The following is a 17,869-nucleotide window of genomic DNA, read 5'->3' as shown; positions in this document are numbered from 1 at the left end:
CGTGCTAACACAGCTGTGTTTAAGAACCAAACAGCACCAAAAGTGTTCTTTTCGTCAAAGCACAAATATCGCCAGAGGTATTTTGTGTAATGTTTGTTTCTTGTAGATAATAATGAAGTCTGTGTTTGAGAGTACACCATATGTATGTTTGTGTGTACATGTTAGCTAGGGAGAAGGGAAATAGAGGTGATTGTATACAGCTACAGTGTGTTTTCTGCTGATTTTTGCCATTGCATTCTGCTGCTTATGGACACATATTAAAGCTGTAGCTGCTACACAGTGAACTCCAAACACAGCTTGAAGATTATACCACAAATGTAAACAAGATTCGTCTATGTACAGTAATGAATATTCCTATTATCCTTGAGTAAATAAAATCCCAATGAGCAGTGATCTTAGCATCTTAGCTTTGGCTAAAACCTCTATGGGGGGGATTAAAACTTCCTTAATGCATGAAAAACCTTGTTTTGTGTGTGCAGATACTAAAGTGTCCATGTGTAACTGCAAATAAAATCTCATTCTCTTTAACAATCTCAGTAGCCCACACCAAAAAAATCTCCCTTTTTGTTCTTCGTCTTCTTCATCATCAATCCATACAACTGTTAAAAATCAAAACAACAAAAGCTGAGCAGAAACCGTAACATGTACAATTTGTGCATGCTCACTGGGTTTTGTCAGCGCGAATAAATATTCATTTATTCTTATGTTTTTCGACAACGCTTTTCTATCCTACCACTAGGCTTCTTTGTCCTGCACTCAGAGAACTTGGGCTGCTCTAAGGTTCTGGGTTTTCTTCTCTTAAGTTGTTGTGTCTTCCTGTCATCATATTACTTCTCATCACCTGCTTGCATAGCCTGGAACCTCGCCCTGGAAACTGGAGAAGTGGGAAGTGATTTGGAAAAATGAGGGCAATAAAAAAAAAAGCACAGGGATGAATGGAGAGATGTGATATAAGGTTATATGCTAACCCAATCAGCAGGCTGCTGTTTGCCGACAGTATAATCAACATATCGGCCTAATGTCATTACAGCTATATGAGAAATAATATTGCGTGAAATGATATTGTGCGGCGCATGCGTGTCTGTGCGGCGCACACATGAACTAGCTCCCACGTCCAGATGTATGTAGCCCCCAGCACTTCTTTGGCACAAAAAGACACAAAGATGCAAAATCGTGCATGGATGCAGACATGGCGCATAAGACTGTCCTTATCGAAAAAACAATTTCAGGATGATTCATTAATTGATCACCTGATGGTTTTCATTGATTACATAAAAAAAAAATACAATTAGAATATTATTTTATCCCACTGGTAATTCATTTTTCAAGATTTTAAACAGTAAAACCAAATTTATCAGGAAAAATAGATCACTTCAAATTTAATTACTGTTTTTATTTCATGTGCACAGCATGCGCACGTGTATATATTTGTACAGTCACACAAAAAGGATGCCCACTGGCTCTGACACAAAAGGATATTAGTTAGTGTGTGGCTTCCATATCCTGAATGCATGAGGCTGCTGATGGCCTCTATTGATGGACACTGGCGTGAAGCCATCACTCAAGTTATGGAGCTTTAATTGGAGACAGCATAAAACGATAAACCAAGAAACATGCATGGCTGAACAGCCCAATGTAAACCATTAATCATAGCATAGGCAAAGACAAGTGGCCGCCGCATACACACGTGTGAGCAGCTGCAGCGGTGCACGCAGACTGGTCTCGCACCACACACCTTGCATATGTGTGCATGAGACACACGCGCACGCACACACACACACACACCCACAGCAGAGACAAAAGACCCAGTCACATATTCTCATGATAGATGACCCATTTAACTTTGATTTCTGAGAGAAATGAGCTTGCCAGTGATACAGGGTTACCACACACACACACACACACACACAGAGGCGCATACACTTACTCACTCATTCATGATATACATTGATACTAAACATGGGTTACATATATGAAGTCACACAATGCATTCAGTTTATATGCAAATAAGAGTTTGCTTTATTTTGCAGACCAGTGTGCAGTCCCTCTCTCCCACATGTGCACACACACACACACACACACATTTACTCTGCCTCATATTTGCATGTAAAGCCTTATAATATGGGGATGATTTGTGATGTAAGCAAGAAGTAAATCATTCAGCTGTGTCTATCATACCTCTGCTCTCCTTTCAAATATGACTACTCTCTCTTACTCTCTCTCTCACACACACACACATACAGAAACTAACACAAAAAGACAGACATATGATGTGTTTTCATAACATTTGATGGTGTTTTTTTAATATTATATTATATTTTTTTACCTAACAGCTGTAATGCTTGGGAAACAAGTCACCAGTGTCAGCACTAAAAGTTAGTCCCAAACAAGTTAAACAGTGCGTCTCAAATCTTTTTAAACAGCTGAAATTGAATTGCCTTGAAGCTCTTTTATTACTTAACCGCTGCAGCTAATTAACACTGACTTCCACATGCAACCTGGCGATGAAAAATCAGAGAAATCCTGGGACAGTTACGGATCTAGGCGAGGGGGGGAGTGTTTATTAGATAGCAACTGGAGTAGATAGAGATTGATTAATTTGAAGAGGGAAGGCTGCAGTGAGGAATTTCCTGAAAAGATGAATCCTCACATTTAAAGGGAATATGAGAAGTGACTGCTGCTCTGACTGAAGCGAGAAGGCTATTCTTCCAAATGGGAGAGAAAAGAAGAACTAAGGAAGCCCAAGGTCTCAGTGTCAGTGGGTTGACCAATTCAGTAGGCTGACATGAAACCGGAGGAAGACAGAGATGACAAATATTTCACATTTATTTCTTTTTTTAACTTAAAAAAATTGAATTCTTTACCTCATGTGCCTGCTGTCAAATACTCAAACTTTTCTTTTTCACCTTTTATACAATGACTAATTATCTCTTGTAAAGTTATATTGTTGCAGTCCAGACCTTTTCACATTTGGTCCTTGATTGCAAATGCTAAAATTCGACTACACCTTACTACAGCTGCTATCCAGTGACATATGAGACAGTGTTGATATTTAGACAGATGGATGGTATAAATAGAGGGATAAAAACCTACCAAATGCACACAAACATATAACATGTGCACACACACACATATACACAAACGCACGTTCCATACAGCAGGCTGCAGCCCCTCAGCGCTCCTCTGTCCTCACATGCTTGGTTTCCCCATCTAATTGCTGCCATTCGTCAGTGTGTGTGCATGTGTGCGTGTGTGCGTGTGTGTGTGTGTGTGTGTACATGTGTGTGCGTCTGAATTCATACACCCTTGTACTTTGTGTTTTTTGTGTTCCCTTCATAATTTTGTCTGCGTGCATTTACAAACAAGCACGGTGAAAAGAGAGAAAGTAGCATCATCAGACAGACAGGTAAGACTGGGAAAAGAGAAAGGGAGAAAGACAGAAAGATACAGAGGCAGACACACACACACACACACACACAGAGCTGTCACAGTGCCATAGGGCATACAAAACCTGTCAGCGTTTAAAACTACCGGCTTGTACCCTGCCTTGCCAATTGGAATTAGTCTCACATCATATGCCAGTTTCTTTGTCAAAAGCAACAGCTATTTTATTCTTACTACAACTAAACACAACAGTTTAAATACAATCAGAATCACTTCACTAAGTACCATAAAAGTCGGCATATTTGTTATTTCCCGAGTCAGTTTTCGCATGGTTCAGAGATTAAGAATTTGATTGTGCATATAAGAAATGCCGTTGCACACAGTGAGGCACGTTAAGCAACAAGGAATAAAAAAATGCACAAATGAAACAAAAGGCCATAAATGAATACAAATCGATATTTGAGAACACTGGCTAAGAAGCTTCCAAATAATACTTGAATACTTTCTTTTTTTGATTGAAGCGAACAAAAAAAAATCTAAGTGCCTGGAACATGCTAATTGCAACGTAACTTGATATGTGATGTTGACATGTTGACATTTTTGTATATAAACAACTGAGACTGATTGCACTCCTTTGTGCAATCATGAAAATATGTGCTGAAGAGTAGAGCTGTTTATGTTCCGTATGGCCAGTGTGTGTCTGTGAAATTATATGACAGTGTCTCTCTCTCTCGCATGCTTTCTCTCTTTCCCTTTATATTTAATAAGAAGGTCAACATTATTATGTGTTTTTTTCCCCTTTCACGTGTGTGTGTGTGTGTGTGTGTGGGTGGGTGAGGGGGGGTGTTCAACATGATAATTTGTCAGTTTATGTTGTGAGGGGGTAAACAGATAAGCAATCCACAGCACAATCCTTCATCCTGCTCTGATTATAAATCAGCTGGAGCTCTCAGAAGCAATCAGCAAGAGCAATCTGCAGCCGGCACAGACACCTTATCAATCAGAAGGGGCCATCACACTGTCACACTCACGCGTGCGCACATAAACTCCCATATTTGTACGGTCCTGCACCCGCACTCACCTACGCATACACTTCGACATAGAGACAGGTATGCCCCAATTGTAATTCTGCATCCCTACCCTGCAGTCTCTTCTTTTAAAACTTCCATCCCTGTTTTTTTCCGCCTCTCGTGAAACAGGATCACAACAAGTGAGTCGCAACAAGAGTTTCATCCAGCCAGCTGCCTGGCGGCCACAGAACCGTGCCTAGCGAGACACATCACTCCTAATTACAGTCTGATATTAATAACAGAGAAAAATATTAATCTTGGAGGTAAACACTAAGCCGCTTAAAGGAAAATTGCAAATAAATCAGATTATCTTATAGGAATATCCTCCAAATAGGCCAGGGGGGTAATGAGAAACCTAGGCCCAACCTCTCCCTCGCTCCCGCCTTCTCTCTCTCTTTGTCATTTCCCACTCCCCATTCTCTTGCAGGATTGAAAAAGGTGTGACTGCGTGTACGTGTCTGGGTGTGTGTTTGTGAGCACGTCTGTGTATTTATAAAGCCGCAGTATGATCCACCGTCCCAATCCCACCCCACCAACTCCACCACCACTGGTGTCACCTGCCTTCTTCTTCTCTCTTACCGAATACTGCTGTATTCATTTTTCACCTCCAATTTTATTTGGGTTGGGGTATGGTGGGGAGGGGTGTGAGGGGGGCGCCGCCGAGCAGATTCAATTAGGTTCTGTGATTGGGCCGCTGGCATTCAACGAGGTCATGGAAAGGTTAAGGAATTCAGTGGCACAAACATGATTATAGCTCTGTAGCATTTGATCAGAAGTAAGGTTTGTCACGTCAAAGTGGAGCTCCTCTATTTCTTGCACCGGGACCACCAGTTTGGCCAGAGTGTTATGTGAGAACGGCTCCAAGTGCTGATTCGTCTAGTGAATGCTAATTGCATGCAGAAGACAATGAATAAACACCATGTTTGGAGATATATACAAAGATATACAGCAGGATTTATGTATAACTCTGTCTTAGAAATGCAAAAAATCCTTGAACTCAAGAAAGTTTCATTGTTCTATCCCAAATGTGAAGCATGTGAAGTATAATTTTAGGCTGTTTTGCTGCCTCGAGTACTACAGAACTTTTCATTGCTGAGGGGGAAATGAAGGAAGTCCAAGTCTATCACAATATGTTACAGGATAGAGCTGCTCAACAGTTAAAGCTCAAGCTAGATGCTGGGTGAGGCAAAAGGACAAGGAAATAAATAGGCAACTTAACAGCTCAGTTTCTGAGCAGCCCACTCAGAACCAAAGCTTTGAACAATATTGTGGACAACTTCAAGTAAGCTGGTCACATTGGACAAGAAAATGGCTGAGGTGAAGCATATGGTAAATAGTCCAAATGTTGTGTGGGACCCCAAACCCTGTTTTTTGTGGCTATTGCTGTACTTGGAAGTTGAACTGGTTATTAAAATTTTTTATTACATTTTCCTTATTTACAGTGTAGCTTGATTTGTATTTATTAAACATGCCCATCAGGGATGAGTTTAAAGATGAGAACCAGTATAATTGTTTGTGTGTTAGCATGTGTTTAGCACATTTGGTTTGTGTTCTTTTGGCTCAAATGAGATTCATGTCACCTTTTTGAAATGTTTTTAATGAAAGCCAGCCCATTTCAAAGGGTTCACTGTTCATTGTCACTGCACAAAAGTGCATGTAAGATGTCCTCCAAATAAAGATTAATATGGAATATCAATATTTGTTGCTAATGCCCCTATCATGCTTCAGATAGGACAGACCCAGGACAAACTTGAGAGGTAATGTCTCTCAGCTGGATTGGGAATGCTTATGTGTCTCCCTCAAGAAACAGGTGAGGTAGAGACTGAGATTGGAGCATCTCAGACTGCTGCACCAGAGACTTGGACCTGGATGGATGCATGTTACTTTACTGGAGTTAGTACTCCAGTAAAGTAAAAAAGCACTACATAAGATGTAGTTCATTTACCACTTGGTTAACTGATCATCAGCTGCTTAATAAAAACATATATTTGGGAAGTTTGCTGGTCTGGAGCACTCAGATGCATGTTAACACAAAGCTATAATCCTTCCAGCAGTGGACCTCCCAGCAAAATCACCCCAATGTCAAACCATGCAACACTCTGGAAAACAGCAAAAAACCCAAAAGCTACTTCTCTACAGGCCCCATTTAACATGTGAAATGATAATGTTCATTTCAGTACAATTAGAAAAAGACTGAACAAGTATGGCTTGTTTAGAAGGACTGCCAGGAGAAAGCCTCTTCTCCTGGCAGTCCTTCCATGGCAGAACATGGCAGTAGGTTTGCAAAGTTACATCTCAACAAATCACCAGACTTCTGGAACAATGTGTTTTGGACAGATGAGATCCAAGTGGAGTTGTACACAGTGCCATGTTTGGCCAAAAGCAATCAGCCTATCAGGCCAAACACCTAATAGGGGTGACCACAGGCTTTGGGCTTGTTTTGGAACCACATGATCTGGGCACCTTGTAGGTGGTAACTATGAACTCCTCTGTATTGCAATGTATTCTATAGGCAAATGTTAAGCCTTTTGTTTAATAGCTAAACTCAGGTGAAATTGAGTCATGCAACAGAACAGTGACAGCAGCAAATCTGCACAAATTGGCAGAAAAAAGGCCCAGTCAAAGTCGTCAACCTGACTAAAATGCTGTGGCAGGACCAAAACTGAGCTGTGCATAAACAAATCACTGCAAATGGACTGAAGCAACATTGTAAAGAAGAATGGGCCAAAATTCATACACAATGATGTGAGAGACTAATTAAGTAACACAAAAAAACATTCATTCAAGATACATCTGATAACGGTGACTCTTCCCAGGACTTCATAGAGTACTGTGAAAACTTTTCCACGTGGCTTTGGGGGTGTTTCGACTCGGAGTCCACTCCAAGAGTAACAAGATCAGACACATTTCAGACACACCTGATTTTTGACCACTGAGACTGAAAATTGAGTTTTCTATGGGTCCAGGTTTCATATTTACTTGCAGTTTATTGTCTTACCTTTGCTAGCTTTGGGCATTGAAAACTACTTGGTTAGGTTTAGGAAAGCTCTGCTCATCAAAAACTAATGACATCATGGCATTTTGCCTGGACTTATTCTGGACTGGACTGGATAAGATAAGCACTTATGATCATTAAACTTTTAAATCTAGCTATAGGTCATAACTACATCTCACACAAGCGAAAGAGAGTCTCAGCACGTGTGCGCACAGACGTTGCATGCTGCAAAGATAATAAGCATGAAAAGAGACAGAATGTATGTCCACAGAAACATTCATTTGCACTTTCTATTTTTTCTTTGTACCCCCCCCCACTCCACACACACACGCGCACACACACACTTTTGCTCACATGCACTCACATACACATATTTAGAGAGTAGCACAGTAATAAAGCCCACCCTTGCAGTGAAATTAAAGCTAGTCAATGACACTGCCTGCTGAGTACACACTAAATCATTTTTATACTCAGATGAAACAACCAACATAATACTAGCTCGGCACATGTATCTAATATCACCTGGAGACTCAGAAAAAAATAAATAAAACAAACAAAAAACAAAAACAACTAATCAAATGCCATATTGGATGTGTCAGATTCATGTCAGTACAAGAGATTAATACTAAATATAGGAAATATGGTACAATGGGAGTATGAGATCTTTTTATATTCAAAATGACCAGGCAGAGAGCACATTATGAGATATTGGATTGATAAACAGGCCGTGATGCTGTTGTTCAGTGAGTATAATAGAACTATGACGCTACTCCTGGGTAACCAAAGATTGCAATATGATTTTAATGTGTTTTATAGACACAAGCCCTTCAGTGAGAGGAAATTATGTCAATAAATAAGCAGACTCACATTTTAAAACAAAGGGAATCATAGTCAGTGAAATATGTGCACATATATTATGGTGTTTGGTTATCAAATATGATACACAATACAGTCATGCGTCAACACACACACACATATTCTGACAATAGTACTTGGTGAGCTCTCAACCCTGAGGTTCTGTGAGTGTTAGCGACACATGCTTGTTTTTTATCGTCTTTACCATATGTTTGCTATTTCCATAGCTTCAACTCGAACTTATACACTGCTCAGAAAACATGAAAGGAACACTTTTTAATCAGAGTCAGTAAAACTTCTGGGATATTGATCTGGTCAGTTAAGTAGCAGAGGGGGTTGTTAACCAGTTTGGTGTAAATACAATTAACAACATGTACAGTTAGAGGGGCAACAATGAGACAACCCTTAAACCACAAATAGTTTTTAAAGGTCCAAGTCATTGACATTTTTTCCCTGCATCTTTTCTGACTGTTTTTTCACTACTTTTGCCTAACGTCAGTGTCACTACTGGTAACATGAGTTGGTGCCTGGACCCTACAGAGCTTGCACAGGTAGTCCAATTCCTCCAGGATGGCATGTCAATATGTGTCATAGCCACAAGGCTTGTTGTGTCTTCCAAAACGCATGTAGGAGGTTCCAGGACACAGGCAGTTACTTTAGGAGCGCTGTAAAGCTTTAGAAGGTGCTTAGCCCATCAGCAGGACCGGTATCTGCTCCTTTTGTACAATGAGGAACAGGATGAGCACTGACGGAGCAACAAAGAACCTCCAGCAGCCCACTGGTGTAAATATCTCTGACCACACAATCAGAAACAGACCTCATGAGGGTGGCCTGGGGGTCCAATGTCCTTTAGTAGGTCCTGTGCTCACTGCCTGGCACCGTGGAACACGATTGGCATTTGCCATAGAATACCAGAATTGGCAAGTCCACCACTGGCACCCTCTAATTTTCACAGATCAAAGCACTGAATACATGTGATAGACGTGAAAGGCTCTGGAGAAGTCGTGGATAACGTTATGCTGCCTGTTCATCGTTCAGTATGAGCGGTTTGGTGGTGAGGAATGGATGAACGCACAGATATCTACAGGTTAGACAACAGCACACTGTCTGCCATTAGGTATCGGGATGAAATCCTTAGACTCACTGTCAGACATGCTGGTGCAGTGGGTTCTGGGTTCCTCCTAGTTCACGATGCCCAGCATTATGTGGCAAGAATATGCAGGCAGTTCCTGGAGGATGAAGGAATTGATACCCTCACCTGAGCTAAATGCAGCACCTCTGGGATATTATGTTTTGGTCCATCCAACGCTGTCAGGTTGTACCTCAGACTCAAGGAGCTCAGTGATGCCCTGGTCCAGATCTGGGAGAAGATCCCTCAGAACAGCGTCCATCCTCTCAATAGGAGCGTGGTCCAGTTTTGTCAGACATGAATACAAGCACCAATTACTAAATACCATTTTGAGTTGCTCCCAAGAAATTTCAACAAAATCGACTAACTCACTGCATCATTTTTTCACTTTGATTTTCAGATGTTTTTGAATTCAGCCCTCGCTATAAGTAAAAAGTACATAAAAATTTCAACAGTTAATTTTTTTTTTATCAAACAAACTTACAATGGTTTTCTAAACATTTACATATTTCTTTTCACTCTGACCGGATTTTGCCCAGAAATAAACATGACGGTGTGTGTCAGTCTTCTCATGTCAGTCAACTGTCTCACATAAATCACTAGAAGCCACATCCCTTAGTGAGATTTCCCATCTGCTAATGTCTGTCACTTCAGGTTGCAGTCAATAGACCTGTTTGGTACACCCATCCCTTGGTGGGGTCTAATTGCCCATTGCAACCCTCAAATGTGTCCTACACTCCGCAACTCTTGAGAACCTCCACCAGCACCACCCCCTCCACTACGAAATCCCCATTCCATTCTCAAGATGGGTATTTACATGCCCCACACCGTGGAGAGCAAACAAGCTCATTTAAAAGTTCACATGCTAATGTGTGACATTTAATCCAAACTTTACACGGGGAAAAGGACACGCTACAATAGATTTTGATTCCTTTCTTGTCCCTGAATCTCATCATCTTTTGCCTTCCATATTTATGAGTTGAAAAGGCGGGACACCTTGGTGGAGAGTAGGGGAAGGGATAGGGAGTTGACTGTTTGAAAAGTGGGCTGGGTTAGTGGTGATAATCCAGAGTTCTTTGTTGATAGTGCTCATATGCACAATTTATTGACTGCTCATCCTACTTAAAGCCACAGTTTATAAATCCACCAAATAGCTCCTAAGTTTCCTGCTTCATGTGTATGTGATATTCAATAACTGCAATATTACTAATTAAATCTATTTAATTAATGATTTAATTAATTTTTCATCAGCGTTAGGTGTCTGCAGGTTTCTAATTTTTAGCGAGCAACTCCTTGGTTTAACTAATCGCGGTGACAACTGTTTGTAATATCGGCTTATCGAGTTAATTCCATAAATTGGCCAAGTCACAAAGTGAAACTGTTAGAAGTTGTCTGGTAAATGTACTCTGAGAGGAAGCGTCTGCACACTCAGCCAAAAACAATTTTCAAGAGATACACCACTCTGTGCTGTTTTGATATTTCAAAGGGGTGGAAAGAGTGGAAAGTGGAAAAACCAAATGGTTAGCCAAAGGGGCTGCGACTAAGAGGGGTAGTAGTTTCTGCATATGCGTGTGTGAGCTACATTCTTGGTTCCACCAGCTGGCTGGCTGACACACATCCACATGCACTCGATATTACTGTACATTCCCATGAAGATTTATGACTAATCTAGATTTTATTTGTAGATGCTGAGTATTTAAATCTTAAATCCCGAGTTAGTTCCTGTGTGTGTGTGTGTGTGTGTGTGTGTATGTGTTGTGTGCACGTGCATGCATGTGTGTGTGGGTTTATGATTTATCTTTGTACCTCACACAAAAGTGTCTCCTCCTTCTGGTGAAGCTCTGATAACTCCCTCCTCTGACGTTCCACCTGCTTCCTGCTGGCCTCCAACTACAGAGGGAAAGAAAGTGTGCAAAGGGAAAGTAGAACGATTAAAATAATAATTAATAACAAATATTTGAAATTCCATACACACACTTTTGAGGCTTAAACTTTTTTCCAAACCATACATGGATAAGGGTTTGGTGTCTTGCATGATTTTAACACATGGGCGGCACTTCCGGTTCTGAAAAGAACATATTTTTGGCACATTAATGTGGATCGAGAAGCAGTGGAAGCTAAAGGCACAGAAGTGGGTCAAGTGAGCAGAAAGACCTAAAGACACAAATGGATCTAAAATGTGAATTTTCTGAGGCAGACAAAAAGATTTGTGATGTCCAAATAGTCTGCTCGTTTTTGTGTGAGTGCATGCGGATGTCTCTTTCTCTCTCTTTCTCCCACACACGCACTCACACACACATACTCGGATCGACCCGGACAGGCCAGGGATGAGCACACCCCATCTGATCTGTGGCCCGTTCATTCATTAGACCCATGCTCTCCCCTATTGATTTCAGCTTAAGTAATGAGAAAGCTTATCCAAAAATCTTTAGCATTTGGGCTCCAACTTAAGGGAATCAATGGGGCCATTTCCCATTTTGAACAGCACATACGCAGGGGTTTTATGTATGGTGAACGGGACAAATCCTGATGCTGATAAATCAATAAGCCTTTTTGTCAATGGACGGGCATGCTTGCACTCACACATACATGCATATGCGGACACACTTGGCTGATAAATGGTATTTTTGAGGCAATTAAAGTGAGCTGTAAACATATGAAGGCCAATCAATTGGTCAGTGAGGTCTATTATCAAGGCTTTAACACTGATTTAGAAGGGGCTTTAAGTGTGGCACAGTCACTTGTGCAGATCAGCACCTGCATAGATCAGTGCTGCTCTGTGCTAAGCTGCTCATACAACAAGAAAGTATGTGGCTCACCTCTAAAGACTGAAGTAAAGAAAAAGAGGAGACTTAGCATTGCTGTATGACATGCAAAATACTTTTTTTTTTTTTTTTGCTGCTTATGAAGTACTTTAAAGAAATGCCACAGTCAAGTAACACCCTAATTGTAACCCTCACTTTGTACTTTCCCTCTCTTTAAAAATTGGATCTTGCATCGTATTGAAATAAGATAAGTGGAGAGGAGTAGCTGTTTGCTCAACAATTCTACTTTAGCAGGGACAGAGAAGCTTGTTAGGAAGAAAACTAACACATCAGCGCTGCCCCTCAACAATCCATCCCCCAATGCTTCTACTGCGGTAAAGGTGAGACACATGCGTTAGCAAAGTTAACCTACAGGAAACATTTCTCTGAGGTAATTGGTTCTGCATTAATATTCATTTGACTTTGCATTTAGTGACTATGGCTCCCTTCACTGCTTTGATGCACTGTGCCTATGTCCCCTGGTACATCACACAACATTAACCCTATAGCTCTGATTATGATTTCAGCCATATATGCATATTTATCCTTGCTACCTGAAATGCAAGCGATTCGATGCTCGACCAAAACCCCTCTTTTCTTCCAGCGTGCACTGGACCTGTCTCTTAATTTATAATTTGAAGTGTATAACATGACCAGTTCTTTTATCCCCCCCACTTTTTCACTGTGGTTGATCGGGTGCGTGTGCATGCGTTTTGCTGAGGCATGACATTAGAATTGTGCATCCAATCAAATTGGAAAAGAAGCGGTAAGGAAGGTTGGGGAATGATGAGGGGTGTGGGGGTGTACTGAGGGTTGCAGACCAACCGTTACCATGGTGAATCATTTCTGTCAAAACCACCAAGGTCACAACTGCTGACCTGCAGCGTTATGGGACTTTGGAATAGCATACTGTAAATGGACACAAGGATTTCTCTCTTTCTTTCCTTCTTTACACATTTTGTCCTTACTTTGCATTTTTTCTCTCTCATTATCTTTGTGTACATTTCTCCTTTTCTTTTTTTCTTTTGCTACTTGAAACAAACAAAAAGGCTTCTTGTTTTGCCTTTCTTTATTACTTTCATATTTAAGATTGACTAATTGTACCATTATGAGACTTTTGGTGTTACTGAATCCATTATGCATGGCCTGTGCTGGCAGTGGGTCTGAACACAGCCTGTTTTCAGTCATTATAATTCAGTTTGCTAACACACAGGCATTGTGCTAGTGTGGGGTTAGGGGAGATGGTATGATAAAATATTGAGGGCGAGCAAGGCAGCTGCAGATGCTAGCTGTCATGTGTGAGCGAATGAATGTTATGACAAGCATGTTTAAACATTCATGCGGGGAGGATAGTTTAGGAGGGCTTTTCATTAACACCAATATGTCTTCGTCTCCCCGGTGCAGACACTGCTGGTGGAAGCATGACAACAACAGGGAGGAGAGGAATTAACATCTCGAGAGGAAACTGCCACATATACAGAGAGAAGTAGAAACAATCAGTCCTGTGCGAGAGCACACACAGGCATACACATTTAACACTGGCTGACTCAACCAACTCTAACAGACAACTTTCTCTTATTTACCAGGACAGCTGTGTAACTGTAACATCGTGTTCAGGGCTGATCAAGTAGGTGGAAAACTTCAGTAGTTTCTCACATCAACCACAACAACAGAAATCATTTTTTTTCAAATTAAGACTGAGAACGAGGGAGGTTTCTGCGCCAAATGTGCACCGCCACCCATGCTGTTAGGTTGTCAGGAGATTTGACCAGGCAGAAACAGTGCAAGTTCTTGATGCTTTCTGGAGACTGGAGAGAAGAAAAGCTATTTGTGGTAATTTCTTGGGAGCGAAGCAACATCTAATCTGTTTACATAACCTTGATGAAGTGAGATCAAGGAACAATTACAGGTGATAAATAGGGATTTAAGCTAATGCTGCTCTGGTGTATAGGGTCAACAATGTGTCCGTGCAGAAATTAATCATCTTTTTTTTTTCTTATTATCAAGCTATTTGAAGTATCTCTGCAGCTGGTGATTAAAAAAAAGGCCCAGATATAACAATGCCGTAAAACAGTTCAACAACACTCTCTTGTTACTGAGGCATGGTATTGTGAAAAGACGAGACACATCGTAGCAAACTCAAACTCCATTTAATGGAGTGCAAAATCAATACTTATGCTGATGATCTCATGACGTCAAATCAAGGCGAAGGAGGGAAAAAAGGAGCATCATGCATTCTCAACATAAGTGGCTTTGACTTGCAAAATGTGTTTGCATAACATGAGCTTTAGTTAATGTCATAAATGGCTCTAAATGCTGCAAGGTGCATTAAAAATATGCACAGTCATCCGTTTTACCTACACCTTGATGCAAACATTTTGAATTAATCTAGTTTTCACTGGTCAAGCAATTCCATTTTGATATTCAAATTTGGTGCGCATGTGTGCCTGTGCACGTCTGTGCATGACTGATCTAATCAGTCTTAAATCAGTTAATAAGCCAAGGACACAGAGGAGATGACTCAGCTGATGTGAGCCCGAGCTAATATTAGCATCTCGCCCCCCGTTCTGGACCTGCAATGCACGGAGTGGCTTCTACTGTTTGGGCTTCCCATTACAAAAGTGCACGCTTTGGACATTAAGACCAGCAGTTAAGCGCACCGCAGTGAATTCCATTAGCACATTAGCAAAGGTGCCACGACCTAATGCTAAGGTTGGGTGCCGCATTTAATACCTTACAGTATTTGTTCTCTAAAGCAGCTTAAGTCAAATGTGAGGGTAGCCCTGAAACTGTTCTTAAAACTAAAAGCAAGGCTAATCCAAAAGACAGGCCTGTATATGTGAAAATGTCATTGTTGCCACTCTTTTAAGGGCCCTAAACAAAGTATAAATCTAATGCAAAATTATTCGGAAGCTGTTGTTCTAATTAAACGTCTCCCAATGTCAGATGCAGAGGCCAAACTGGAAGACAGGATGAGTACTGTTCTGTCAAAACTAATAGTCATTTCCAAACCACACATGATCAACTACATGGCTAAATGTTCAAAAACAGGCACATGCCACAGAGGCAAACAGATACATATACATGAATGCTGCCTATTAATTAAAAGCCAGAGCATGAAGTTGACTTGGGGTAGGCGGTTTGTGACACCACAAATCTAGGAGACTTCCTGTAAGACATAAATCTGTTGTGCTCTCACTCTCTCTATGGCACAGGCACAACAAAGACAGTCTTGTCCGGGTCCCCCCCCCACCCCCACCCCCATCCATTCATTAGAAGCACAAGCAGCTGCGGCCAGGTTCAGAGACAATCTACATTCTCTCTCTTTCAGTCACTCATTAATTCCCTCTGTCTTTTTCTCTCCGGTTCGCTCTTATTTTTAGCCGTTTTCTCCCTCTCCCTCCATTTCTCGCTGTCCTTCTCCAAGTCTCCCTCTCTCTTCTCTCTAAACATTGTCTCTTCCACATGGCCCGGATAATGAGTGGTGGAGCTAAACGAGAGGAAACACGGCTCACTATTAGGAGGGGAACGCTGACTGAAGGTTTTAAATAAACGGAGAGAACTTGAGGCCAAATTGTATTTCCAAGGACATAAACTAATGGAACAGCCAGACGTTCTCTGAACAAATACACACTCTGTTTAAACAACCATAATAGTTGTAAAAATATACATGTCAATGTAGATCTAACTGAGAGACAGGCTGGCAGAAGGCAAAGAGAAATACATATAAATGCAGGTATCCCCCATATATGAAAGCCCAAAAACAAACACTGTTCAATCCTTCTTTTCTTTAGTTTGGAAAGCTTAATATCCTGCATTTAACTGCAGAACAATAAGGACATGAAAAAAGCATAAACGCTCGTCTCTGAAAAGTAATTAGGCAAACGTGTTTTCTTAAGTGTCTCTGATATGCTCTCAGGCACATAAATCCACACCCACACATAAACACACACAGAGAGGAGCCCACCCTGCCTCACTGTGGGGTTAATTGGGTTATCTAGTCTGATTAGCATAACTAATTAGGATCCTTGTTAACGGAGGAGTGCTATTTATTCAATTAGCGCTCTGTGTGTATGGATCCCCTTCATCGCTGGTATAAGTTCAAATGAAAACGAGGCAAAGCTAAGTAGGCATGAAGGGAGACCTGTGGGCGCCTGTGCGCGTGTTGATTTCATCATTTATCTGTTCGACACACAGATGCTCACCATCAGGTGCCAGGCACTTCAGCCCCACCAGCACCCCCACCCCTCACTTCCACCCCCACCAACACACACAAACACTCCAAGCTTGCTATGCTGTGGCTCTTAAACCCCCTCATCATCATCATTAGGTTTCTGATTAGCATAATTAGCACTGTTAACCAGATGAGCTTGAGTGGAGCCAGGCTGTGCCAGTCGGGGCAGCTGACAAATGTCAAGCTCCTCGCACTTTTCCAGGTTGCGGAGGGGGCTACTTGTTCCTCATCAGGTGGGTTTATGGCACATTTCCATGCCCTTAGTGATTGCTGACTGATAACAAATGGTCTTTCCAGCACATTTTGATGCAATGTGCGCACGCATACACACACATTAAAAAAAAGTCAGAGGGGGATGATTTCTCTCTCAAGGCAAGCAGCCCTGTAAAAGTGACACAGCTCTTGAAGTTATATCAGTTAATAGAACAATGCTGAGCTCATACCACCAATTTATTCATTCGTGTTTGCAAATGCAGATGCTGTCTTTTGTTTGTGATGCTCAACATGCGCTTAAAGCCGACAGTAAACACAGAAGAAGCAAATCAACAGCACTCCTCCGGTCGTCAGCAAGTGAAAACTCACAAACACAATCCAGCACTCACAAATAACCAGAGAGAGGGAAATGAAACAGAGAGAAAGAGAGAAGGAGCGCTACATTTACTGAAATTAAACATTTTCTCATCAGCCTGAGGGTGCAGCAGGCCCACTAATGTATTATTCATCCCCACTTCACAAAGGAACATTAATCAATTATGAAGATATGAGGATCTTAAAGTATAGAGGAGAGACGAAGAGCGGCTTGTTCGTATTAATATGCGGCCGCAATCGTGCGCCTCCACCCCCCCACCCCCTTGGTCCTCAAATCAATATTTTGCAGATTAATTTGGAGCGGTTGTGGCGAGATGGCAGGATGGAAGGAGGAGGGGGGGGGGGGGGGGGGGGGGGGGGGGGTGTAGAGGAGAGAGTGTCTGAGGTCTGAATTAAGGTGAAGTGTTTTGTTGGGTTTTTTTTCTAGGACTGTGTATGTGCATACGCGTAAATATGCTATCTGCTGTACTGTTTTTGGTAAACATATTAAGTCTGCTCAATAAAGGGATGTCCATCATCCCAAAAAAAAAGTCTTAACGTTGAAACACTAAGTTAGGATTTTGATATAAACGTGTATAAAATTGTAAAGAGAGAAACTTCATGTAAATCATATCAATGATCAAAAGAATCTAATCATCCTGAAACTTGATGAAGGTGTGTAACTTCTTATTGGCAACCCAGTTTGCAGTTTTACCCGCTGATGAGTAGTTCTTGTTAAGTTACAGAGTGCATTAATACACTCACCTCAAAATTCAAAACAGCTGCCTTCTTAGCACACTTTTAAACAGCCCGGATATAGTCTTTTCCATC

The 17,869-nt window shown here is 41.4% G+C and overlaps 1 protein-coding gene across 3 annotated transcripts in view; it reads right to left on the bottom strand.

The window, feature by feature from the left end:
* pmfbp1 (polyamine modulated factor 1 binding protein 1) overlaps positions 1-17,869 on the bottom strand; it is a 93,457-nt gene that overhangs the window by 56,356 nt on the left and 19,232 nt on the right. For all 3 annotated transcript variants that reach the window (XM_084939088.1, XM_084939086.1, XM_084939087.1), the window contains exon 6: positions 11,240-11,323. In XM_084939088.1, the coding sequence (XP_084795214.1) occupies positions 11,240-11,323 (84 nt within the window). The remainder of the gene's footprint in view (positions 1-11,239; positions 11,324-17,869) is intronic.

The sequence above is a fragment of the Perissodus microlepis genome, chromosome 9 (genome assembly GCF_051167445.1).
Source record: "Perissodus microlepis isolate ML-2025 ecotype Zambia chromosome 9, ASM5116744v1, whole genome shotgun sequence".
Lineage (NCBI taxonomy): Eukaryota > Metazoa > Chordata > Actinopteri > Cichliformes > Cichlidae > Perissodus > Perissodus microlepis.
The sequence above is the reverse complement of the archived record's forward strand: the minus strand, read 5'-3'. Positions and strand labels throughout refer to the sequence as shown.